The sequence below is a fragment of the Rhea pennata genome, chromosome 18, assembly GCF_028389875.1.
Source record: "Rhea pennata isolate bPtePen1 chromosome 18, bPtePen1.pri, whole genome shotgun sequence".
Taxonomy (NCBI): domain Eukaryota; kingdom Metazoa; phylum Chordata; class Aves; order Rheiformes; family Rheidae; genus Rhea; species Rhea pennata.
The window spans coordinates 13,068,754-13,096,571 of record NC_084680.1 but is presented as its reverse complement, the minus strand read 5'-3'; the positions used below and the strand labels follow the sequence as shown (position 1 = coordinate 13,096,571).

General features: G+C 37.1%; 1 protein-coding gene across 4 annotated transcripts in view; it reads right to left on the bottom strand.

The window, feature by feature from the left end:
- Window positions 1-27,818, bottom strand: part of RABGAP1 (RAB GTPase activating protein 1) — a 78,588-nt gene that overhangs the window by 43,257 nt on the left and 7,513 nt on the right. For all 4 annotated transcript variants that reach the window (XM_062590630.1, XM_062590627.1, XM_062590628.1 and 1 more), the window contains exons 3-13: window positions 21,512-21,746; window positions 20,739-20,943; window positions 19,899-20,073; window positions 19,314-19,471; window positions 15,608-15,718; window positions 14,425-14,491; window positions 12,771-12,873; window positions 11,380-11,549; window positions 8,014-8,188; window positions 5,969-6,062; window positions 2,778-2,928 (exon numbers count right to left, since the gene is read on the bottom strand). In XM_062590630.1, the coding sequence (XP_062446614.1) occupies window positions 2,778-2,928; window positions 5,969-6,062; window positions 8,014-8,188; window positions 11,380-11,549; window positions 12,771-12,873; window positions 14,425-14,491; window positions 15,608-15,718; window positions 19,314-19,471; window positions 19,899-20,073; window positions 20,739-20,943; window positions 21,512-21,746 (1,644 nt within the window). The remainder of the gene's footprint in view (window positions 1-2,777; window positions 2,929-5,968; window positions 6,063-8,013; window positions 8,189-11,379; window positions 11,550-12,770; window positions 12,874-14,424; window positions 14,492-15,607; window positions 15,719-19,313; window positions 19,472-19,898; window positions 20,074-20,738; window positions 20,944-21,511; window positions 21,747-27,818) is intronic.

Here is a 27,818-nt window from a genome sequence, read left to right as displayed (position 1 = left end):
ATAATGAATGAACACCATTGCGATTACTGTAGGATGCAATGAATACTGCTTGAGGCACAGTTTCGAAGTTCCTTCCTACGCCCAAGTCGGATGAAGAGCAGAACAAGATAAAGCCTTCACAGGTAAAGCACAAGGGAAGATATTTCACTTTCAACAGCTCAGTAGCCACACAACAACAGTAAATAATCAACTATTTAACTTGCGTTTAACTTGCAACAGAAAGCAAAAACCACAGATTCCTCAAGCAGCATGTGCCAGAATTCAATAGCAAAGCAGGAAAATACTGGGGAGCCGGCATCCACCACCCTGCCCACAAGAGGGAGGGAGGAAAAAGGGGGGGGGCAGAATCTTTTGAAGTAGCTGTCAGCACAGATCCTTATTAATTTGGGGCTGTGCTGCCACATGGGGTCATGAAAAGCCTAACAGAAATCAAATGCAGCTACAAAAATGGAGGTCAAAATTAAGAGAGAAGGGGGCACTGGATCAGGAATACTCAAACAGGCTTGCACCGAAGAGCAAAGGTTTTACATCAACTCCGTCTTTGCTGCTCTGTGCCACAGCAGTTATTCTCAGTTATACCAGTTTTCAGTGCATTTCAATGCAAATAACTTGCAAGCTTGCCAGCACAGAATTTGTATAAGTGACATATAAAACATGGCACAGCATTACAAGGCAGGTAAAGCAATATACATTAAAGCATCTGGCTGTCACATGATGACATGCTGAATAAACTTTTTACTTTTTTTTTGGGGGGGGGGAGGGGGGAATACATTCACTCCTGTGCTTTGCTTCATATTGAATATAACTGAGCTGCTCTTTTCAGAACAGCAAAAAACAGCTAATCACATTAGAACTCCAAAATTATCAATAATCTATTAAATGTATGAAAGCTACACATTAAGGCCAGATATAGTCCAGCATTATTATACAGCTAACATTTGCAGACCCATCGTATACTTGCTAAGTAAATGCTATCTTCCTGGGTCCTGAATTTTTATTCTCATCAGCCTCCAAAACAAATTTTGCACATTTTACCTATTCTCATCTTTAGCATTTCCATACAGTCCCTACTAATACCTTTTGAAATCTGCTTCTCCACTGAAGAAAATACGGTTGCACTGTGAACCAACTAAACAGATACTTTTGCTCTCAAAGCACCACTCTTGTCTGTCCATTCATGTAGTTTGTAAGCCACAACAAAGCAGAAAGCTACAATGATGGTCTAATAAGGCACTTCAATATTAAAGCAGACTTTGTTTTCATTTGCTTGAGTAGGTTATTGTAGTAAGCTGCGACAGAGCCCAGAAACGGTCATTCACTGCTAACTTCCTTACAGTGGTTAATTTTTGAATTAATTTCCAGTGCTGAATGACCACTGCAGGTGCTGCTGGGCAGCCAGTCCTTTTGTTGCAGATCGCAACGCTTGATCAGCCAGCTCCCTTTTTTGGGGGCTTTACAGGTGCTTCCAAATGTTATTTCCTTTGCTTCTGCCAATTGCAAGTGAGTGGAAAGGTTTCACAGATTTAAAGATTAATTACATGATTCCTTTTTAGATCACAAAGACAGTAGCAGTACGTGTCACCAATGTACCACAGAGATGACTTCTTTCATTTCAATACCAAAATATTGACACAGAGAAACAAGTGACATGGTCAGCTACTCACTGTCAATTAAAATAACACAACAGGGGTAACAGTGACATACCCCTTGACAGAGATACAACTGCCACATTATTTGTATGATTTATGCGCCATAAATCAAAGTTAGAATTCTACTATGCATGTACCCCACAATAAGGAATTCGGATCAAGTTTCTGCTACATTCAGTAAGAGTATGTGAAAGTATTTATGGCAGAACATTTTTTGCTAATCTTATGATTCATTTGAAACGTGTAGGATCCTTCCCACATGATTCCAGCAGAAACTGAGTTTTAATTCAGAAGCCCTCTTACCCTCAGAATAAGGTCTTTCCTTGCAAATCTACACCATCAGAACACAGATGCACAAAGGCTGGTTCAGTCATCTTAATTGTTCACTAGTGAACAATTAATTTCTGTTGTTATTCTTCTACTAAACATACATTGTTAGCTATTTCTAACATAGTCCTTAGACTTGCACATTTGATGAAAGCAGTAAAACACAACTTGTCTACACAGATAACGATCAAATCCAAACTTAGCATACTGAATTTCTGGGGAGGGAAGAGACATTTTATTTTGTGACACTAAATGATGACTGCATACATGATTTTTATTTTCTTTTCCTATGTTATTGAGGTCAGCATTGACGAAGTCAAAAAAAAAATACATTTTTGCTCTGGACAGCAAAAGTGCTCTCTTTCTATAAAAAAAGAAGCTACAATATCAACTAGCACTGGATTTTTAGCATCAGCATTAAGACAATATAGCAAAATTCAGCTTTCATACAGGAAATTTAAGCAAGCAAAGGAAATGAGCCCCCTGAATCTCTGTTGATGGTGAAACAACTAATAGAATAATAATTTTCAACAATCTATCCCAGAATTAATCCAAATGAGTACGAATATCAAAAATAGAAAGCATTCTTTAAGTAGAGATAATGCAACAACTAATACTGCATGCTGATTTTTTCTGCTGGATGAAGGATTTAATTATAATGGCTAGTTGATTCATTATATTCAAATATACTCCTGAACCTTTAAGGAAGCAAGTACATACTTGGAAGTCTCTATATTTCCAGTCCTTCAGATGTGAAAAATAAATTAAACAAAACAAAACCCCAGAACTACATTCTTCTACCTTTGTGATGAGAATTCGATATTTCTCCACCAGATGATCGTTATTATGACACCCTGCCAGCAGCTGCCACACTTCTCCTCTTAGAGCCTCAGGGACGCCACTTCTCACCAACGCTGACAACGTCTTTGGCCTCACGCTCAGATTGAGGTGCCTGGGTGGGGGTGAAAGTACATTACCATGATTTAAATACAAATACATGAATACATAAGCAACAACTACCACGCAACACCAAACATGTATAATGATAGGAATTTCAGGATAGTTCTTGTGTTGCCAGCATAAGTTAAGTTCAAGTTATGAAAGAGACAGCTTTGGAGAAACACTTTCAGAACTATTTCCTTGGTTCCTATTCAATCTAGACAGAATATAAACATATGTTTTAAAACACTCAACAGCTCAAAAGTCTACAGCTAAAACTAGGACTGGAGGACATATCACATTGTATAAGATCCAAAGATCTCTCTCTGAGCTTTAAAAAAAAAGTGTTAAGTTTATCTCAAAGTATATCAAAAATGAGAATCCATTTACAGAGGCATACATTGCTTTCTGGACTATCTGCACTAGAGCAGGCAGGTAACCTTCTAGGGAAGAAGGGAGGGTAAGCAACCAGAACTGTCCGAAAAAACATACGTTCTCTCCTAACAACATTCATGCATTTAAACAGCTTCCACTCTTACACAAGCTAGTCCTATCTAAACAGGTTTTTTTCCTACTTAGACTGGTAATAGCTCACAACTTTCAGTAATGCAAGCTATAAAAAATAAATACAATTTATACAATTACAGAAAGCTAAGCTGGACAGTCCATTCATGGTTCACACATTAAAACCCGGAAGACACTGGCTTTCAATCAAAATGATTATGTTTTTTCTACAGTGGCTACAAGAAAACTTCTACATAAAATGATTAAGAGAACTGATGGACAAAACTAGGTAAAAACTGAACTTTACTCATATTTATCACATGCTCTTAACAATAAACTGATACTTAATAATGCTTCTTTACAGTTTAAGATACATGGATGATAATTTTACACAGTTTGGGACTCACTGTTGCCTTCCTTCAGTCTACAGTATTCCAACACAATAATGTGTAGATTAGCTGTGATGGACATTCAAATCATAATATATTTCACAACAGCTGATACCATAATCTCCCCCTTTACTTTGTTTCAGGTATGCACGTTCCTGAAATTCTCAATCTCCCAAAATTTTAAATATTGGAATCTTCTCCATTAGAACAGATGTATAACTGAACTTCACTGCAGCAAGAGCTCCAATCACTTTTAATTTAGGAGAAAATCTATTCTCTAAACCCAGCTAACTACAGTAAATATTTACACATTATATCTCCGTGTATTTATATATTTATGGGTGTATATTTCACTATATATTGTATAATATATATGTGTTTATATAAAATACTTATAGATAAATATACAGACTCTCTGTGAAGATCTGTAAAATTGCTTTGCCTTATCCTCAGATCAGAACAACAGTAATTCTGATGAATATGGCACAAACTGTTAGGCTGTAAACCAAAAGCAACAGACTACTAAATTTTTCCAAACTATATGATTTTGAAATGAAAAAATTATGTGATTCACTACTTATAAAATGAGCAAAATATTATTAAGAAATCACAAAATACCAATGCATATTTAATTGCTATACAAATTTAATTATAGGAACCTAAAAGCCTAGCATGAAACTACCTGAACTCTGATTTTTATGATTTTCAATCCTCTTATATTAAGAGCTTAAGGATCATTACTTGCAAATACTCATTTTTTTTGTTAAGGGAAGCCCTTTAGCACACATTAAAGTTGTTGGTGCCGGCATTAGCACAGAAGCACTCCATATCCTCCTAGAGCTGCCAAAACATTTTCAATGACAGTCAGGTGGCTTAATTATATTTCAGCCACTGGAAAAGTTACGGAAAAAAATCAGGTTGAAATAAACTTTCTCATAGCAGCAGATGTGTAGAGCTCATCTGTTAAAAATGCTTCTAAAAGTCTAGGGGAGGAAGGGAGGAAGGGAGGGAAAAGGACTATACATCATTTTACCACAGTCCTCCCTTTCTCACAAATGTGAGAATTGCTGCTGTTCACTTTCCTAGAAACAAACTGGAGTAAAATTACTTATTTGAAAAAGTATTAAATAACTGCAAAAAACCAAAACTAATACTTGATTGTGATAAAGAGAATACTAGCTAAGACGTCACTTCAATACTTTTCCTCATCTAAAGTGCACGGCTTAATCTAATCTCTGTGGTCCAGCTCCTTAGAGATAATTTTCCATTCAGACTTCTGATTGCTGCACACTCCTTGCCCTGCTCTTCAATATTAGGAAGCAGAAGGCAACAGCTAAAGCCAGAGTCAAAATGTAGTATACATGAGCTCAATCTGCTGATGCTGGGCTTGTCTGTTGCCCTTCCTTGATGTAGGGAAAATAAATAAATAAATAAAATTGACTTTTGCAATAATCAGCATCAGTTTCCTAGAGCTGCTCAGGTGTCTCCAAGATGACTAAAAGGTCCTTTAGGCAGGAAGGAAGAACAAATGTTGCATTAGCAACTGACTGTCAAGTCAGTACACTGTTCTCAGTGTACTGGTATTTTTTAATGAAAAAAATAAAATAGCTCATGTACTTCCTTCTTGGCAGACTCTGGATCCATCTTCCTTTAGCTAAAGGGAAGAAAAGTATCTTTGCAACACAAGTACTGATCTCCCACATTCTTAAGCTACAGTAACTAAGATATGACAGCTGTAGAAAAAATTGTAACTCCTATGGAGTTCACAGCCAAAGTAAAATGGAAGTGATCTAGGCAAAATAAATACAATAGAAAAGCTGCATTTTCTTTATACGAATTAGGAGGTTATATTAAAAAACAAAAACACATACACACAGAAAAGTAATACTATTGTTTTAAAAAATAACCATCAGCAACAAGCAACATAAGTGAATTTCTAAATATTTTTAACATACACTCAAAGTAAAAATACTTAAAATGCCCTACTGAAGAAACAAGACACTGAAGCCATAGAATAAAGGATATTCTGAGGGATCAAGGAGGACTAAATCCATACTAATCTCAAGTAGCTTCCAGAATTAATGGCAATTTCAAGAAGAAGGAGCAAAGCCTGAAAAACATTCAGAACTGTGATTGTCAGAATGTGATTTTGCCACTTACCATTTGGACAGCAACTCTCCCCATGTCTCAAGAATTTTTTCTGCACACTCTTTGGAAACATCTCCAGAACCACTCAAGAGAGGTTCATCATTGTCTGCAAGCAAAAGAACAAAGGAGAAACTACGGAATCACTAATCATTTTTCTATCTCTGCAAATTAAAACACTACTCTCCTAACTGTATCAGTGTGTGGCAAGAAGAAATTCATCATTTGTGAAGGCACTGTGTGTGCACTGAACAAAGTACTAAAAACTCACCAGGTACTTCAGAATACAACCAAGAACAAGACTGGGTGGACAATGAAAGCATAAATGCAGCAATTAAGAAGAAAAACTGAGAGAACTGGGTTTGCTCTGTCTTAAGAGCAGCATGTTACTGGGAATCTTCAATTACTAAGTGAAAGTATGCAGAAATGACAGAATTAGACTCTTTTTGGAGGTATGAAGTGATACGACAAAAGGCAAAACACAAGCAGCAGCATGTGAAACTTCGGTTAAATATAAGGAAAAAGTTTTTACCATGAGGGAGACCAAACACTGGAACATGGGCCGAGAGAGGCTATGGAAGCTTCATCACTGGAGACAGTCAAAATGCAACTGGACAAGGCCACAAGGCCCTGAACAACTTGATCTGTCTGGATGCACTTCTGAGTGGAGGGCAGCATTAGAGACCTCCAGAGGTCCCTTCAAACACAAGTAATTCTATGTCTCTACTTCAAAGTTTTGGAAGACCACAAGAATTCTGAAAGTGCACAGCCTACCTTATTTGAAAACCTACAACACTATAAAAGCTGAAAACACAGTAAAAGCAATGTAGTTTCACAGAGCAGCTGCAGACCTGCCACATTCTCACAGACCCATACGAGCCCATGAAGTGTTAGCTGGTAACCTACATATTACCAATGAAAACCTAGCTCAGGTGTTACCTTGAAATAAAAGCATTGCATCACTTTCACTGAAAGTTTGCATTGCATCTCTAGCACTGATAAAATAATTTTTCTAAATCAGCAAGCAGAAAATACCTGACTGGAACTGCCAACAACATAAACATCTTGAACTCAATCATCTAAATAAAAAAACTAAAGGATTTTATTTCCTTTATAAAATACAATGAGAGGTCATTGTGTCACAGCATTTTCAGCAAGCTGAACTGCTTGACTTTTTTATTTTCACTTTGAAAGTGCCAGCACCCACTTGCAACGTTGCAAGTGCTATCTACTATAAATAAAATAGCTATGTTTCTTATCTAGAAAAGAATACCACTGTGGTTAGCATAGTGGTTACAGTTGCTAACGAAGAACACTTTGCAAAGGAGCTAAATTTCAAACCACCTCCTTCCCCTGACTCGCTCCCTCCCTTCCCCTCCACTCTCCCCCCTTTTTTTTGAATATAAGGGGAAAGTAAAGTGCAGAAGTGAAACAATTCACCCAAGGTCACATCTGAGGCCCAAAGTCAAAAAGCAGAAACTCAAATCATTTCAGCTCAAAGCCATAAGACCAGATGCATATATTCTCAAAATTATTTCATGGCTTGGGTTAAGAGAATTTTATAAAGCAGAAAAAAGATACTGAAAATATATTAAGTTTCAAGGTCCTGGTGTAGTTTTTTGTATTACAGTTGTCTATGCTCTCCTTCTCACAAAAACATGCTGCTTGCATACGTTCCCAACTATCAGCTTCTCATTTCTACTCTCAAATCTGCTCACAGCTGTTTAGAAAAGGGCAAAAATTACACAAAAAACCCCAATTTTTAGCAGCCTCTTTTCACATCATTCCAAATATATCATACTCAGGGCTTCATGAGGCCTGGGTTGAACAAAGTCTAGACAGACCACAGAAGTGTCAGACAAGGGAGAGGCTGATCCAGGAATGCAGGGGTACTGGTTACTGAATACTCACAACATTAAAGCAAGAAAAAAAAATCATCAGCAAGCCAGATTCTGACTGAAAAGGATTCAGCATGTTTCATAACTATGTTATTTACTGACTACCCTAGAAAAAGCTTCCATTTCTTCCAAAATATAGAAAACATGCAATCCACATCTTACCTTCCTCTTCGTCATCTTCAGGAGGAGAAGGAATCATTGAGCCCTGTGACCCAGACTGAGGCAGACGAAGAGAGGGGCTTGCTGTAGTTTTTCTTCTCTCCCTTTCTGATTCACTTTCTAGACACACAACTTCATATAGGGTGTCCGAGTTATTCTTTCTATCCTTTTGCTTTATCTGGAAAATAAAAGAAGTTTCATTTTATTGAGAAATGCTGTATGAACACCCAGATTACTTTGTAAGGCTCTACCTTCTCTTTTTGGAAGAAAAGAACTGACAAAATTTTCACCACATTCTACAACAAACAACATTCAATCCTTACAGCGTACTTAATGCATTGCTCAGGCCCGCAAGCGTTTCTGATTTGAAATTTCTATTCCTACTATTCTAAAAGAAATAGCAAGCATATTCCATCCTGAAGGCAGACATATATTACAGATAGGACAGAAGGGTCATGCAGGTCTGCCATACATAGGTAAGCGCATCTTTTCCACTATAAATGGATTGGAGATGAATGAGACTTCAAAGCTGTGAATGTACCTATCCCGCAAAAGGTCTAAGAGAGGTTCTTCAACACGAAGCAACCCTGCCTTTAATCAAATATCAGTGGAAAATTAAAAGTAAAATCTCTAAAATTAAGTCTATTTTCTCTCTTGAACTTTCCAAGGATACTGGTGGGGGCAAAAGGAGAGTTGTTACAGAAATTGTTCGTATTTACTTTCCCATATGAAAATTGTCTTTAATGATGCTTCCAAGTCATCTGTCTGCGAGTACATTGTTGACAAGAACATAGGCATACAAATTGTTGGGTCCCAAGATCTCTTATGTGCTTTTGTTTCCTCTTCAGTTTTCAATGGTATCAAACCACTGATTACCATTGAAATCATTCCATCAAACCATTCCATTATTTCCTTTAAAAGGAAGATTTTTCTTTGTGAGCTGGTTCCAAATTTTTAATACAGTTCAGGAAAACTGTATTAAAACTGTATTTTTCTCCCTACACATTAGAAAAAACAGAGTAGAAAAGGAAAGGCAATGAAAAGAGGGAAATACCATTTATAATTACGCTCTAAACTCCCTGTGCTCAATTTTACCCTTTGGGCATCTAATATTAAAGAGGAATACATCGAAACCAGAAAGACTAAATCACTGAATGTAATCTGAGAAAATAAAATCCCTGTGTTTCCACCATTTCCAAAAAAAGAAACACTGCCCAAGTAAGATAAGCCAATTCTACACAGCTGTATTTTTAATAGCCCAATTATGCCTCTATAGAAACAGGTTTCCCTTCCAGGCTTATCAGGCAGTACACTTTATTTGTTGCTTCCACTATGAGTTTTGAGAATCTTCCACTAGTAAACACTGGAAGTTGGATAACCTGACAGTGCCTGTGGAGGAAAAAAAAAAAAAAAAAAAAAAAAGGAATTGGCTAAGATAAGTCACAATGCATGTGAATTTAGTAAGACAAAAGATACAGAATTAGCTAAGTAAGATAAGCTTCCTTTAAACTACCAAGCAGAAAAGGCGCCTATTGGAGGTAGTAAGATATTTATAGCTGAACTGCCTTAACTGTTCAACATCTCTATGCTCCACCTCAAAAATACTCTAAATAAAAAGACTGATCTCATCCATGAAGATTTTTTCCACCTTGTTTTGAAGGAAAGTTTCCAAAATGTTTATTCATAACTGTCCAAAACAGTTATACAGCTATTCAGCAGATTTTAGAGTTTTACATAAAAAGAAAAGAACACAGGGAAAAAAGAATTCCCACTGAACTTTCTCTTTGTTGCTACAAAGAAATAATGCCGCTATTCATTAGCACCGTAACAACAAGTGCCTCTAATTTCTTTCCATTCCTCTTTAAAAAGTAAGAAGGATCAAGAAATCAGAAGGACTTTAATCTTGCTTCCTTGGGCTTTACCCAGAATTATTAAACCTGGAGAGAGCACACACGTCCACATTGTCGTTTGCTTTTGTATCTTTCCACCCCTGTGGACAACACACAAATTTCAGAACAGTAATTTCTAAGGCAGGAGAATGGCTGCTGCTTCAAATACATTATCTCCTCGGTAATTTGTACCTTCGAGTTTCCAGGCTTATTTTGAGAATAAGTTATTGCCTTGCATTGCTGTTATGAATATCCTAGACAGAAATAATCCTTTCCTTTTTAGTAGCTAGGGTAAAAAGAAAGCTGGAAAAACAGCAAAAATTAACAAGTTCTAGGGACTTTTGTACTTGGTTGGATTTTCTTTCCCCCAAGGGAAGGTTTGGGGAATGCGTGAAACCTCTGCTTCCAACCATGCACAAGTGGGAAACTGCCTTTCTGAAATTATCAGCTTTTTGGTGGGTGGAGGTGAGAGGGGAAAGTTTTTATCGGTCTTGCATTTTAAAATTTTGTTAGAAATTTAGCCTTTAACAAAAGTCGTCCCCCCCAGATTTCAGACAGATGCTTGCTCATGTAAAAGAATGATTGCATTTGTATGATAAAATCAGTTTAGTATCACATCTTATTGCACGTTACCAGAATTATGTCCAAGGGGTTTTTGCTCTCAACCCTTGGTTTTACATACTCTCCCCTACGTGACCCTTACGCAACCAACCCGTGGCATAGCCCTGGATTGCAGATGAATTCTTGGTTCTATTTACCTCAAGGTTCATCTGAAAAATCCATAAGGCTCCATATAACTTTGCAATCTCTTCAGAACTGTCAAAATTTGTTTTGAAATGAGGACAGACAGTTCTTTTTGAGAAGTTTAGACAATTAGCAACAATTACTGTAATGAAAGATATTTTTTCTAAAATAGAACAGTATTTATCATCCCTCTTTGATTCTGGAGCAAAACACTGAAATCTAAAAATCACTTTAATAAAGGCTTTACCAACCACAGAGAGAAACAACTACAATGAAATTCTGACCTTCTCCCAGTCAGTCAACTTCAGGGTAAAGAAACAGGTGCAAATATTCCCCTGGAGTTGCCATACCTCAGTTCAAAACAAGACTTTAACCTACTTCTCCACCTAAAATATCATAATGAAAGATGAGAAAAATAAAATATGAATGATTCACATACACCAAACAACCTCATGTTAGAGCAAGTCAGACAGTCCATCTGTAGTACAATAGAAAGCCGCAACTCATTCCGCTGGTCTCAGTAGGACCACAGAGAGACAGAGAGGTTTCAGGACAGGCCCCTAGTAACCAAAACTCATCTTTATTTCCAATGTATGCATATTTATACAGCATTATGCCATAAGCCTACTTCTCAAGTCTCCAAGCAGCGTAATAGACCACTGTCACGTACGAAAACCAACCTTGTCAAATATTAAACCAACTGTAAAACAAAAAAACAAACCAACAAAATTGTTACCTGTTTCAGTTTTAGGAAGAAGTTTTCTGTAGAGCTACGTTTGCTGAAGGGCCAGAATAATCTCTCATTAGGTGAGCAAACTCTGACTTTAGTCTCCAGAATGAATCGAACAGGTTCCTGAACCTCAGTTATCACCAAATCCACAGCAGTAGTCATGAACAATACTTTATCTAGAGACAAAAACCAAAGCAATATTACTAGCATTAATAGCATTAAAAGATGGATCTCAAACAAAACACTCTAATCTCTTTCCTAGTAACATTAAAAAACAAAGTTTTCCACAGAATTCCCTTTTTGCCTAATTTAACACTTCAAAGCCCAGAAGTTTCAAAGCACATGGAACCACAAGGTAAGATCACTATGCACTATATAGTAGAGAGAGTTTTTTCAAATTCCCACTGAAATTTATCAAAAATATTTGTTAAACATTGATCAAGGATTTGATTTGTATACTCCACAGTGCAGTCCACTCTTGTCATCTGGTCTAATTACATTTTGCTTTGTTGTCTTGATTCTTTTTGTTAAGTTACTAAAACAACATTTAATTTCCACCACACTAAACACACTGTTCAAGATCATCACATTTATAAGATTCAGAAAATGGATTATGCACTGTGTTGGCCCAAAAGGAGGCAACTGTACTCAATGACCTATGAGATCCCTTCCAGCACTAAATGAGAAATTGTGTCCTTTAGATAGGATGGCATTCAACCTAGCAGCAGATTGTACTCAGAGAAGTCAGATGCCCTAAAAGTGCTGCTTTTGTCCTGTCAATTCTCATGAATTTCCCCAACCTTTGGCACGTAAGTGCAGTAACAGATTAAGATGATCGTTCACCTGCAGTATCAACAGCTCTGTTTCAGGACTCAAGAGAGCAATGCAGCATCAGTTATTTTCAGATTACATTGGGAATATTTTACTTTAATTCTCATAGGTACAAGAATGCTTTGAATGCTTTTTTTTATTATTATTATGAATTAGCCATGGAAACTAAGCAAAGAGGAAACATGCAATAGTCATTCAGTGCAATTCTCTAACAGATTCTTAAAATACTATAAAGAAAGACAAGACCCCTGCAACCTATCCCTGTGCTCAGTCTATACAATCTATTGGGATACACTGTTATTCTTACAAGCTATTACCACTACATACAGGACTTCTTTTCTAGTCTTCTGTTTGATTTTTGTATCTGGTACCCTCGTTTCCAAGAGTGTGTCCCAAATCAATTGAATCCAGAGGCTCACAATATGTAATTTATTACATTTACACTACTAAAAGAAAAGTGAAAAAATATTTTCTTACAGGATTCATCTTAAAAAGTGAGAATTGACAAAATCTCCATAGCTGAGTCACTTGCCCCGCCTAGGATTAACCTTTGGGAAAGTTCATACCTTTTGGTGTTTCCTCATTTACAAACTGGAAGTGTGGAGATTTTTGATTCCAGCTGCCAGTGATCACATATGATTTCCCATCAGAACTTTTACCCATGGACTCCTGTGAGCAGAATAACAATATATTTTTTTAATATAAATTACTGCAAACCATATATTGTGAAAAATCTCAGCCCCGTAAACTGCTACTGCACTGTCAAGAGAAGCGCAAACATCTGAAGTCTGTTATGTTGTCCTGTAACAGATAACCCTGAGAGTAAGAATTTCCATGCAATCTTTGATCTCCTAGCTGATAATATAAAAGGCCAATTAATGTTAATTGTTATATGCGTAGGTAGCATGAACATCTATCTAGTAGGACCTGAAGAAAGACCAATAGCTCATTTTGGAGATGGCTATCTGACAGCAACTTTTAGCTCACACAAGCCTAGGTGAGATCACAGTCAAGTACTCAGACATACAGGACTCAAAAGTACAAAGGCCTGGGATTTTTCTTGTTTAAAAACAAAACTATCTTTTCAAACTTTAAAAAAAATTGTGTTAGAAAATGCAAGACAATCCAGTCATTCTGGCCTCATTTTGTACCATGCAGTGTCTGAAGAAAAGCTGCTTGAATGGTAAAGCATTTGATAAGGCTTTAATCACACGCTTAAGGGATGTACTTCATTGCCTCTAATATATGAAAACAAATTATATCAGAACACTGCTTTACAAGCTGCTGAACCTGTAAACTTGGCAAATATTTTACATATTAACATACATCTTACTTCACTGTGATGTTTTAATAAACCAATTGTGTTTTATTTAATCCCAAGTAGCTATTTTATAAAGCATGTTTTGCTCTAAAATATCAAAGTTGAAAAAACAAGATTAAAAACAATTTTTTTTAAAATGCAAGAATCCTACCAATCTCACAATCCTAACTTAATTTCTTTTTGCAGATCTACTATGACGTATTTTTAATATGGTCTCAGACCAGGCTTTTGCTGAGATCCAGTTTCATGCAGCATACATAATACATGTTACTCAGCTACTAAGAAACAAGTCAAAATTTTGTTTTATCCTCCCTATTCAGTGCATCTGTCTCCCAACCAACATTTTCAGGGCAACAAAAAGCCTGCTAAAAACAAATTATTCATGTATTATTGGACCGTTTCACTTACTACTGCAAAACTATATACTTCACAAACATGAACACGTCTATTTTCACAACACGCCTCTGAAGTCAGAAAAACTATCATCGTTCCTCAGGAGGAAAACTGAGTCACAAAAATTAAGTGCCCAACAATTCTCAGTGATATCTCTGAAGCACTTTAGGCCTAATTTTACAGTGATAAGTATGCTGTAACATGTTATATGCTCAAAGTACAGCACTTCTGAAAATAAGGCTTTATATGTCTTATTTCAGGCCCCTAAATGAGAACAGTCATGGCTGGCTGTGCAAAATTGGGCAAGTCCCTTGACCAAGCATCATGTCATATCATAACTCTGTAGCAGAGGAAGGGATTCAACCCAGCTCCCCAGGGCTACACTCAAGAGCATAAGCTGCAGCATCAAACCACATTAATAAGTGTGCATAAGCATCTAAACCTGTTCTGAGATCACACACAACCATAAGAATAATTACGGATTTTTTTAAATAAAAAATCCTTACCAAATCTAAAAGGTGCATGTCACCACTCCGAACATCTTTTCCACGGCTAAGGAGGAGACCAAAACATCTGCAAAACCAGGCAACAAAATAATCTGAAAAATTTAGACCTACTACTCATAAACAAGCCTATTTAAACCTATTTAAATATTCCTTGTCATACATCACAAGTAGCCCATGAATACTATAACAAATTGACAAATTTTGACATTTGAAATCAGTATCAAGCACATCAAGCAAAACCTCAAACCAATACCAACAACGTCAAGCAAAGCTTCATCAGCATATTTACAGTATGATTTTATCCTTCCTACAATAGGCTGGAAAGTTACCTTTATTTGCAAGAACAGTACAAAACACACAACTAAGATTCCATATTCTGCTGTTTCTAGTAGTCTTCTCTCTCACATAACTTTTTTTTTTTTTTTGAGACATATTTTAATAAATTTTTGCCTTTGATAAAGATGAGAACCAGGAAATTCCAAACGAAGCTCAGGGACCTGTCTTTTATGATTTTATTTCTCAGAGACTTTTGGACTACAGAGATATATTCCACTTCATCCTCTGGTTTACCACACTGCCTCATGTTCCTGCATTTCACTTCAGACTACAAAGGCTGGCAGGAGCTGTATCTTTTCTCTGTAGTATAAGCAGCACTAAATTCTACCAGCAGTCAAAAATTGTAAATTTATTGCTAAACAGTGACGTATTTGAAGTCTTATCTCTCCCATTCCCTATGGGGACACTTCATGGTCTGGAATTCTATACCACAGCAGATTCAAAGCATGTGTATGACAATATTCTCAGATGCAAGAGAAATGAGATGAAAGCAAATATTTCAAATAACTCCATCATTGATTATAGCCTTAGCATTTCAGAAAAACTGAACGTTTAAACTAAAAGCAGTAAGTTTTTATAAGAAACTTTTGAAACAGACACTTACAGGAGATGCAAGCTCTGATTCTAGTCAGGTCTGTGCCAGAATTCACTGAGCCTCTATTGTCCCCCCTGCTACACACACATACTGAACATCTCCATCAGATATTTTGTGAAATCCCAAAGAGATGTAGTTAAATTACATGAATGGAGTATTTATAGAACAATTACTAACCTGCTGCTTCAGAAGGAACAGCCCTGTAATAAACATCAAACAGATAAAGAAATTCTTTAAAATCTATTAAATTACCTCTCAATAGCAAGTTCTTTATTAGTGGTCTGTTGAACGTAAATCACTATCTTCTTATCAATTCCTTGGCGAAGTTTAAAGCATTGCCTGTCCTTGTCTTTGGGAACTGCACTGTTATTTACCAGGGAAGGAAAAAAAACTCAGAGTGTCATTTATCTGTATTCCTTGCATGTATCAAAAACAGCATCAGACATTCGGTGAAGTCAGCTTCTTATACAAAAGCACTCAAGACCTTTCTTCCTTGCACACTGCAACCGGTAACATGAAAGAAATGGCAACATAATTAGGTGATTGTATTTTATCATGATTAGGTGAAAACCAAGGACACTTAATTTTCAAAATAAACACTACTGTATTTTCAAATTCTGAGGCTTAATCTTGTGAGACTTCTAGCAGCATTTGAAGAAAGTTTCTAAATACTGATTCCCTATTTAACATACAAATATTTGTTAAGCCATTACTCATCAGATACTGTGCACCATTTTCTTTCATAAAGCAGGTGACCACTGGAGCACATAAGCCAACCAGCCAAAATGATGCATCAATCTTTCGACTGAGAATTTTACTTATTTTTCTCTAGAGAGCATCTTTTCCTAAATGCTGCCCAAAGCTGAGACTGGGTGCGTTAGTGGGAAAATCTAGAATTATACTTCAATATCAATACAGACGCTGAAATTTTAGAGTCAATATTCCTTTTTTTTATCAGCTCTGTTGCACTAAATCCTGGCCAAAATTAGACTGATGGGATTTGATTTTCTTTTATTCACTTGCTCACTTTTCCCTTGGATATAAAAAATAATCCTTATTTTATTTCTCAACTTTACTTCTCAACCTCTGCATTGTAACCTCCGGGATTTGCAAAACTGGCCATGCAGTATTGCCCACAGCTGAACACCTGCAACAAAAATCAGGTTTATCTTCTGACAGCAGTTGCTTACGCAGGCCAGGGAACTGCAAACTACCTTCAACTGTCAGCAGCCATTCCATGTGCTGGGGCAAGACAGCAGATTCACACCCTTATAGCCAGCACACACAGTCAGACCTCATTTCCCCAGTATGACAGAACTGCATTACCAGTGACTCAGGGTGACAAATGAAGGTAGATAAGACAAGACAAGGTCAGGTACATCAAAGACTAAGATCAGAGACTGCCTATGTAAAAAGTGTTCTCTTAAATTCTAGATCACTAGGGGTCTGCACCTGAAGGGTCAAACACAGATTAGTGCCAAAGCTATTTCAAGTAAAGCTGGATCTGTACAGTACGTATAGCATAGGTAGGATTCTGCATAGTCCAAGACAAAACTCACTTTTCTTCACTTTCTACAGTACAGGTACATGGTTTTTGAACAATTGTCCTCTTCCACCCCTAACGCAACCACACTGTGGCTCAAAAGATCTTTAGGTATCTGTCCATAGCAAAGGCTGAGGTTCAACGTGCAATCCTTGCTGACACACCTGAGTTGGCTACGACTGAAGCAGCTCTAGGCAGAACAACTTCCAGATACCAAGCAATCATTAAATTCTAGTCTGGTTTATGTTAACTGCACTGCTATGGCTATGCTGACACTGGTAGCAAGTTAGCAAGACTGAGCTTCACCTGATACATCACTGTGTGCTGTAGCCATGCTTCCACCTGCCCTGCACCCCAGGGGCTGGTGTTGCATTCAAGCCCCAGATCCTCCAGTGTCTTTCAGGTTCAGACCTTAGCTAAACCATTTTTTTTCATTTTCTAACACTTGGGCTGTGCTTTGGATTGTCTACAGTGGAAGATGCTAAATAAGTACTGGATTATTAAATGGGATTTTTTTTTATTTATTAAATAAAACCTGAGCTTGATGTAAATACAAGAGAAATATCTCTGAAATTTTGGCTAAGAGCCAATGCGCTCAACAAGTCAGCATATTTGGCAGACATGCTGTACTGAAAGACACTTGAGCAATTACATAACACTATAAATGGTTAAATGAAACATCTGAGGACACCGTACATACGCTAAGCAAAAACAAAACAAAAAATCCCCAAAAACACCAAAAAAAGCTTTTAGCAAAAATTAAAGATGACCTTTTAGAAACAAAGGTTCTCCACTATCAGAGGTAACAGGAAAACACCACTAACTGATACAGTGTGAAAAGCTGCCCTAATTTTCCCCCATCCTGCCACACCACCACTTCTTATTAATACTTGGATCAGGGAGAAAGAAAAAAAAATAGAGAAGAGATTAACTGAATTTTGAGAACTGGGACAGAGAACACAAACACTGAAAAACAGAGGTCAGCTCTGTTCATATATCTTTTCTTATGCTGATACAGTAACATTATAGATCAGATGAACAGGTTAGTATTTCAATGTAATAAAGCACAGCAACAAAGAGAATTCATGTTGCGATCTTTGATAAGAGATTTGAACTCTGCCTTCTTTTCTGCTCTCAATAATTAATACAGAGATCAACTCTAAGAAATCATGGGGATATAGGTAAAGATGAGGGATTTGGCATTCATATTCTTAGAATTCATAGTGCAACTAAAAGTTGCAAAGATGCGGGGAGGAAAAAGGAAAGCTGAGTTTTCACTAGGATAAGAGTAACTGCAGGTTTACACTGGCAATGTCATTCAAGACATTTAATTTCCCTAGGCAGTACTGCAAGATTTCAGCTTGGACTATGCAGCTCCTGTAACTCCAAAACACTATTACGTAAAGAGGAAAAAATCTAGAGTATATGATTTTTGCTATTTGATTACGCTTCTGAACTTCTCTAGAGAATTACTTCTGTCCAACAAAGATTTAATTGAATTTATCCCACTCACAGGCGAAAGTAAACCTAAGGACCAAAGTTAAAATGCAAAGCAGTCTTCTATGCTCCCAATTCTGTCTCTAAACAATCCCCTTTCCTATGACCTTAAGTAATTAACTATTTTAAGAAACTGTTCTAAATAATATTTTACATTAAAATCTAAAGATTTGCTGAGCAAAAATTCATTATTATGTGGTTGCTTTCTCACTCCAGGTTGTGTACAGAGGCAGACCTCTGGAGACAAAGAGTACATTATGGGCCATCACATTTTTGTACGCTTTCAGAATAGCAATGTGGGAATACGTCTGAGATCTTGATCATCAAGCTTTCCATTTACAAAATAGTAATAATCCTATACTATATCCTGAACAGTAAATGTGTCCTGTGACAAGTATGATTTGTGTTAATATTTCTCTGGGGAATAATCTGTCTTTAGAGATCAGCCAATGATTTGAAAAATTCCATTTTTCACAGTTGCATGTTTTCTGTCTTCTCTCATGAGGCTTTATTAAAAATATGCATGCTTATGCTTCCTGTAGCAGTCATACAGCCACAGAACCTTTGAAATCCTGGCCACAAACGTGCACAATTCTGGTAGGAAAGCAGAGTCACTACACTGTATTTTCAGTTTCAGCAGTGGTTCAGCTGAACATGATTTAAGCTGCATTGCACAGAGATTTTAAAGACAAAAGAGGAATATAAAATAGTAAAAGCACTTGGCAGGCAGCATCAGATTCAGTTCAATGAACAAGACAGAAGAGTTCAGAGAGTCATCACCAATGAGTGATTTGTTTAAACTAGAATAGGAAACTTTCAAAAGGGGATTTTAGGAACCATCTCAGACCCACACTCTCCATTCACTCACCTTCCAACAACAGAAACGGATGTTCTAAACAGCAAATGAAGAATCTATACCTGAAATAACCTTTCCCATCGTCTTCTTTGATTTCCAGTGACACAGAGAAGGTGAAAATATCACTATCTGGAGTCTGTGGAGTGGCAATGGCTGAGAGTGGAGTTTGTTTAGCAGAACGACGGAAGGCAGTGGCAAAGCTGTAAAGTATTCGGCTCACCTGCATTTAAATGGCACCAAAGAAAGATCAAAAAGGTATGGGTACAGAGGATGCAAGAGCTGAAAACCTACTTGCATTTTTTCTAAATAATAGAATGAGAAGTAGCCATAGAAATGATTGAGGTTCTAGCATCTAATTAATCATTTTTATATACTTCTATTATAAACTATTCTATAAACTATTAAATCCATGTTCTTATTTTGCAGCTAAGAGTCTTATAATTTTCTTAATCTAGAGTAGAAAAAAGCCAAGAGTGATAAAGCAGATTACCCCCCAAGTGCCTGAAATAACCTTTATTAAAAAAAAAAAAAAAAATTAGAAGTAATCACATTTCCGTTCTGCCTCAGTAATAACTTTTGCATCTAAAATGTAGTCATCATTTTGAGGAGGGGGAGGAGGGAAAAGAAGAAGAAAAGATTCAACTTACAGCCTCTTGGATTTCACATCGGAAGACATGAATCCTGAAGAGTTCTGCATTGTAGTGGCTTTCAGTGAAAGCAAAGCAATCACTTTCGGGGGTTCCATCATGTCCTCGTACACAGAAAAGAATTTTATAGATTGGATAATTTGCTATTTCTGTGTTTATCTGAGGATCTAAGAGTCTGTTAAAGAGAGAGAAAGAGAGAGAGAGAAAGAGAGAGAAGAAAAAGCTTGCAGCTTTAGAAGAATTACTTCAGCCAGTTATTAACTTGCAAGTGTGAAAAACTTCATAGCTACTGGAGAAAGCACACTACAAGACACTAACCCCTGATTATCATTTACTACAAAGCTTGACTACAAGAATTATATTTAAGAGTATAAAAATACATAATACAACACACTTTCACCAATAATTTCACGATAATTTTCAAGGCTTAACCTTCCAACAGCTACACTAGCATACAGCAGTGGAAGAACATTTAGGTTAGCAACTCTCAGACTCCCAGTAACCTCATGATCAAGTCTTGCACAATAGCCATTTTCCAGCCCTAAAAAAAGAATACATTTCAGGCTATTCCCATTATTACAATTCAGGTACCTTGGATCATAACAACATTCCATACCGATCCTTGGGCATAAAATGTCTTTGGTAAACAAACTCAAATCATCACTTGTCTCAGACCTCCTTAGACTCACTTCTTCCACTAGAAAAAAAATCTCAAGTTCCTTATGGCCTGTCTCCCCTACTCCCCACCTCCCAATAAACCGGAGTTTATCTCCTTTTTCACTAGGAGGAAATAAGATTAAATGCACAAAGTCACAGCATACATCTGAATAAGCTTCATACCTCACTGTTCCTTCAGAGACATTAGGCACTGACAGAGTCACATCTAAAGGAATCTGGCACTGGCTTCGTAAGATTGACATCATTCTGAGGGCTTCCACTTCACTCCGAGGAGCGTTCACGGAGGCACAGCCTAAGTAGGTTAGCTTGCTAAACACCACACTGTCCTCATCAGTCACAGGTGTAAAAGGGCTCAAATCCTCACAGTCTAGGGTAAGACACAAAGTTACAACATAAGCAGCAAGATAAAGTATACATAAATAAATTATTATAGTTGGACTTGTCACTAACAGCATGAGAAAGAGACACAGAAATATGTTACAAAAAAATAGGTCAGGTCAAAAAACTACAGAAAAATCCTACCTGAAAGTCAGTTACTGACAGAGGAGAGCAACACAGCTATCCAAACTCTACAGATTAAACTGTGCCACAAGATTTCTTTTCAATATAAATTAAAAGCACACCAATTTTCACTAATGCAGTAAGATGCACAGATAGGCTAAACAGAGTAATATTTTATACAACTAGGCAAGTAACGATGTATTTCTGCAGAATACACAGCTCAAGACTAATAGCAAGCGTTTTCAGAAGAGAAGACAGCTCAGCATATGGTAACTCTTACATCATATAACCAGCAGTTTACTGCTCTGTGATGATGATGATGGGAAAAAAATGGAGAAAAGAGGGTAGAAACATTTGTACATAAATTATCCTCCGTTTCCCCAGATAAAGCTAGTTTAAAAGATACTACCAGATATTCCTCATTTTTTTCTAACCTCCTGGCGATGGTTTGACTGGCAAACTCATTTCTGGTTTCTGGAGTCCTGCCACCGACACTGGGTTAATGGTAGAGGATGCTGAAGCCTCAAGGACAACAGGTTCTTCCCCATCTCCATCAGTCCTAACTTCTTCTCCATGTTCCCGGTCACTTGACTGATCTTCCATGGGTGGATCCATCAGCACGTCTTCAAGTTCCTTCTGCAACTCCTGTTCGCTTCCATTCCCCACAATCTAAGAGCCACAAAAGAGATCATTCGAATGTAGGAAAAAAACCTCTCATGCACAGTCAGTCATAGGGCTTCTTCTGCTAATTAAAACATTAGTTAACAAATTTAACCTAGTTACAACTGATAAGCATTTGCACTTTACAATTTGTGTTAAGATTACAGTTCAGATTATACCCCTCCATATTTTAACAAACCGAACAAAGGGTGCTCAATGCAAGAATTTTCTAGCACTAGGAAAAGTTGAGAGATCACTTTAAAACTAGTCTATACTTACAGACTTACAGACTAGCTTATGCCACAGGAAACTAACAGAGGTCCTCAGTACAGTGGTCTACAATAAATCTCAGAACAGTACCAGTAAGTGCCAAATATAATGAAATATGCTACATGGTTCATGGGTAAGATGGCAAAATTTCATAGACAGAGAAGAATACGGAACAGGATTATGCTGTCACGCTGAGATTTTAGGAGGAATTACTGTTTTATTTCTTAACATTCATCTACAGTCTGAATTTGCACACATGGAAGTCCATAGAAAAGTCCCCAAAAGAAGATTTATTGCTTTTCAATAATCTTAAAAAAAAAAAAAAAAAAAAAAAAAAACACAGACTAATTGTATGCAAGGAACAAGTTAAGTTTACCTAACCCAGACTGGAATTCTCCTACTGACTCCCATTCAAAGACAACCTAGCTGTGGCGTTCTCTAGTTATATACTGGACACAAAGGTTCAATCTTTGTGCAAAGAGACAGAAGATGATGTAGATATATGAGGTTCTGCCCTTAAGAAGGATCAATACGTGCAATACTAACAGAAGTAGAGCTGGCCGATCAAGGAAAGTGATTACCCCTCTCTGCTCAGCAGAGAATAGTGTACCCAGCTTTGGGCAGACACTGAGGAAGTGAAGAAAGTTCAGGAGATGGTCAGGGGGCTGGAACATTTGCACTACAAGGAGAGGCTAGGCTTGTTAAGGTTGGAGAAGGGAAGGCTTCAGGGAACCTAACAACAACCTTCCATACCTACGAGGAATTCATCAAGATGACAGCCAGCATCCTCACAGTAGGGCATGGCAGGAGGAGGAGAGGCAAAAGCATAAATTGAAACAAGAGAGGCTTGAACTAGATATCAGGCAAAACATGCTCACCATGAGGACAGTGAAGTATTGAACAAGGTCGCCCAGGGAGGTTGTGTAGTCTACATCCTTGGATGTTGTCAAGATCTGACTGGATCACAGCCTGAGCAACCTGGTCTGACCTCAGTGCCGACCATCCTTGGAGCAGAAGGTTGGACTAGAGACCTCCCGAAGCCCCTTCCCACACGAAACGAATAGCTGTGCTCTGAGCAGAGCCCTTTGCCTGGCTGGAAGAAGGCGCTTTAACAGCCTATCTGACTGGAAGTATGAACTTGTGGAACAAAGTGACACAGATGCAAGGTAAGTCATACCGGTAGTGTCCTGTATTACTGTGCTCTTGTAGTGTTTCAAAATATGTCAAAAATCTCTTAGATATTGTAGCTAAGGAAACTCTGTGCTCATTCCTCTGCAATTAACAGGGAAGTGACTGACGCTTTACACAGATTAAAGACTAAGCATGGAAATGGAGTTAACTGGAAGTGTTTTACCAGATGGCAGCCACAGAAACATACCTGAGTTCCAACACTTTAGTTGCTGGCTGACAGTGATTACTGTCGGCACCCCATCTATTCCCTATGAACAGATATTCACTTCTACATCCCTCTCATTGCCGGAGGCTTACTGATTTAAGATACTGCACGCAAGCTAGCAAAAACCAAATTGTGCAACTACCTCAAATCCTAAGAAAAAAAACTTATAAGAGAAATCTTATTTAAATACAATGTTTGTTCTTTCCTTACTCTTGGAAATAAGATAGTAAAAAAAGGGAAGTGGTTAAAAACAGGAGGAAGAATATAGATCAGATAAACCCGCCCGCAACACAGTCTCAGTATTGAAACAAATTCCATCTGCCTCATGACCAGTATCTCAGAATAGACCATCAAACTATCTTAAAAGTACCTGAAGCAATGGGCAAGATTCTTACATTTAAACACTAAATAAGGCAACTAGAACTCAATTTAAGATTGCTCAAGTAACTCTGGAGCAGGTAACAGAACACATTCACATACACTGAAGAGCCTTGCAATAAATGAAATAACTGAAATATGCTATGAAAGTAAAATCAAACATCATTTAAATATTTTTACATGCATTTCCATTGGGCGTGTCTCAGGACTAGAGTTAGTGAGATTATTTAGAGGTCTCTCCGTTGGGTCAGAATTCTGACATATGATCATTTCCATCCCACCTCCAAACACAAACTTCTTAGTTCAAGGGGAAAAGTGAAAAAATATCAACTTTACCTACTGTCTTCTCTCTCTTTGACGCTCAGAGCCTCCCACTGCCAAAGTAATTATCTGAACCTGCAGTTTCTATCCAGGTGGTATTAAAAGTGTAAATGGTGTATCCATTTTCTTGTAAAAAACCAGCAGTTTAATATATGAAAATACTAACATAGAACAAAAATTCATACAGGTTCATATAGTACAATAAATTAAGATAAGAAAATCACAGATCCACATTCTTTGTGCACAAAGAGTGAAATTCAGACAATGGAGAAATAACACACAACGGAAAAATCTGAGCTGTTTATACTCTAGAAATTCATGTTCAAGTAGAAACTACCTTTCTAATATGGATGAAAACATGTGCATTCACGTGCTATCTGGTATCACCCGCCAGGATTAGAACAGAGTAACTTACTCAGCTGTACATCCACAGAAGCCCCAATAACCTGCAGCTAGTTACAAGAATGCAGATTTGCATTTTCCCCTCAATAATCCTAACATTCATTTGTATGATTCATCACAGAAGTAATGAAAAATCTTGCACAAGTACAGGGTTATCAAAGGTATAACCCCTTTGAGAATCAAGTTTATTATCTAGATATACTCAGACTTTCCTCAAAGACGATGATGGAAGATACCATATGTTATTTTAGTGTACACAGTTTACACATTTTTCAATAAGATGTAATAAATCAGCTGCAATGTCCTAGCAGTCCCATTAAAGTCTGTATATTAAAAATACTAAAGTCACTTCTATTTTACAGGATCTGTTTTCTGTGAAACTTGAAGTTAAAAAAATTCACTGAGGCAAAAATCTGCACATCATATGCTTTTGCTGACTGATGATAGTGATTAAGATAAAAAGTTCCTAAAAGTAGTAGGAACAGGTAAAACACAAGCCTACTTTGTTTACAATGAGACAGCAAACAAGCATGTAAAAAGAAAAAAAAGGGGGGACGGGAGGGAAGGTTTGCATAAATTGTGATGTTACCTAGCAGCAACAGGAGACAGCTCTAAAGTATTGGCTGAATCCAATCAAATATTTAATTTTTACATAAAGATTAGCAAAACTACTGCCTGTTTGCATATATTTTAAGAATCAAGGTAAACCTAGATTTAACCACTTTAACAAGCCCAAGCAGAGAGAAGTAACACGAAAATGTGCAAGCGAAGCCCACAGCAGCACAGCCTATAAGGCAGTATCTTGTCTAGTAAATATTCTAAAAACTCATATCCAAAATCCTCATTTAAAAAGTAATTTTAAAAAGATCCCTCTACAGAAAGCATTCCTTCCTTCTTCCAGACTGCCCTAAAAAAATAACTCAGAAAGGAACATCAAGTATGCTCTCGGACTGGAGGATCTCTGTTGCTGTTCTCATAGTTCTAACACAGTAAGTGCAAGAAACCCAAGGAACAAGGCCAAAAATACAAACTGAGATTAACTGCATGTCAATCAAAGTCTTTTATGCAACTGCATAAATTGACTACACTGTGGAAACATTGAACAGTAAGATGTAAACTTTTTGAAATTTGGCTGCAGCACACACACACACACACACAAAAAAAAAAAAAAGGAAAAGAAAATAGTGCGAGGCAGCATGACAGACTGCAACAAAACCAAGCACAGAAGGAAAGGGAGACTAACAAATACCCTCATGTAGTTTTATTTGAGATAGACAAAAAAGATTTAATCTAGCCATTGTTTCCTCCAGTCTTCACGAAATTGAAACTAATTTTACTTAACTTTTAAATAGTATGCAGCCTTCTTTAAAACTATTTTTAAGACAACATAGGAGATTCATTAAAACTAACTTATTCCATTATGTGTGTGTTGCTGGCCTCTGCTGTCAGAGGTCCCAGTATACAGGGTATTCAGAGAACATCCGTTCTACAGTGTGCCCCAGAAACAGGACTTGCATAAATCCAGTTCAGTCCAACTGGGAGACGCAGAAAAAATACTGGAAAGCAGAAATAGTTAACAAATAGTATTTCTAGAAAACAATCTGTGACAATCTCCTTTAAAAAAAAAAGTGTATTTCAGCATAGACAAAAAAGCAAAAAACATTTATGAATTGCGATCAACTGAAGAAAAAAATGGCCTATGACTTCATTCAGAAGAAATATTTATCTGTCTGGACTCAAGAAAGAGCAAAAATAAAAATGTGCATTACTTCAGTCAGAACACTATTACTTAGAACTACAGCACATGAAAGAATTCAAAATGAGAGCCTTATGTCTGTCTACAGTTCTCACAACCTATAACATTTAGCAAACATAAATCTAAACTTCCAGCACCACCCTCAGACTGCATTTAGGCAGCGTCTTAAGGTCCACAAATTGCTTTTTTTTCCCTGGGTTAAACTGAATATCACTGAAGGACTTCTGCTCAAATTTGATCCTAAGTTTATTTTCTGCTTTCCTTGGTGAGCATATCATAGCAAATGGGTTTTGACATACACAAACTATTCAACTTAGTTATTTACACCAAAGCAATTCTTCCTCCTACAAAAAGCTCTTCTCACCTTTTATCCCTATGAAATGCATAACCTTGGTTCTCACCTCATGCTGCTAAATTAATTTCCCTTGTACTATTTAGACACTTTTAGATACCGCCGTGACCATACTTCAACATACCTCCAACAACCTTCACAACTTCACTTACCCATTCACAGAAATAAAGAGTTCAGTAATACAGTACACTTGGTTACTGAATGACTACTTGCAAGCTGAAAAGAGACATCAACAAAGTTGTATGCTAGTATGGTCTCTCTTTATGCAGACCATTAGTAGAAGACAATTTCTGTCCCTAAGGACAACTAAAAAATCCATCAATTCTATCATTAATAGTTTTTACCTCCTTAAGCAGGAGTGAGGTTAAGAGAAAGCTCCTATATATGAGATTGTAGATTGGGTGCTGACTGCCTATCTGAAGTGCAACATCTCCATTAATCATTCAGACTTCTGCGAATAAGGAAAAAGGACATACTCTCAAATGATGAAATACAGAAAGGCTCAAAGTGAATCACTTTGTTCAAGGACAATGCTCAATCTTAGCACCAAATTAATGAAGAAGTTTATCTTCAAGACCTGCAAAAGCTCTGTGGCATTCAGTGCCAAATCAAGAACAGCATAACTTTATTTTATAATTGTTGATGATTAGGAGGTAAGAGTGATGGAAATTTTTCTTTCCTCAGCAAGAGAAACAGCATACCTGTAAACAGTATTTTGTACAGCACTTTGGAAGTAAACAGGAAGAAAATATAAGTAGTAAGGTATAGAAGGTAAGAACCACTATGCAGAGCATTCTGAATTCTTAAATATTTCTAGCTGCTGGTATAAAGATTCTAGAAACATAAGCAAGAGGTTGCAGTCTTTTGGCAGATTTTAGAGAACCCCAAGCTGATTATTCAAGAAAACCTCAAATTTCTGCAGACTATCCTCCCGTGACATGAAGCACCAATCTTCTGCAATTGCAATAAAACTTAAGTGAACCTTTTTGCCAGATTAAACAAAGATAAGATTTTGAGACTCTTAACTATCAGGTTTAGCAGTAAGAGTCTTATGTAAGAGAAAATATCTACTATAATAGCATACCTTGCGCAGGTATCAAAGCAATGGAAGAATAAACAAAGCAGTTGAAGGTAAAAGCAAGATGAGTAAAGGCATCAAGAAACATTCAGTAAAGTCTCTGCTCCAACAGCTGCTAAGGAAAAGAT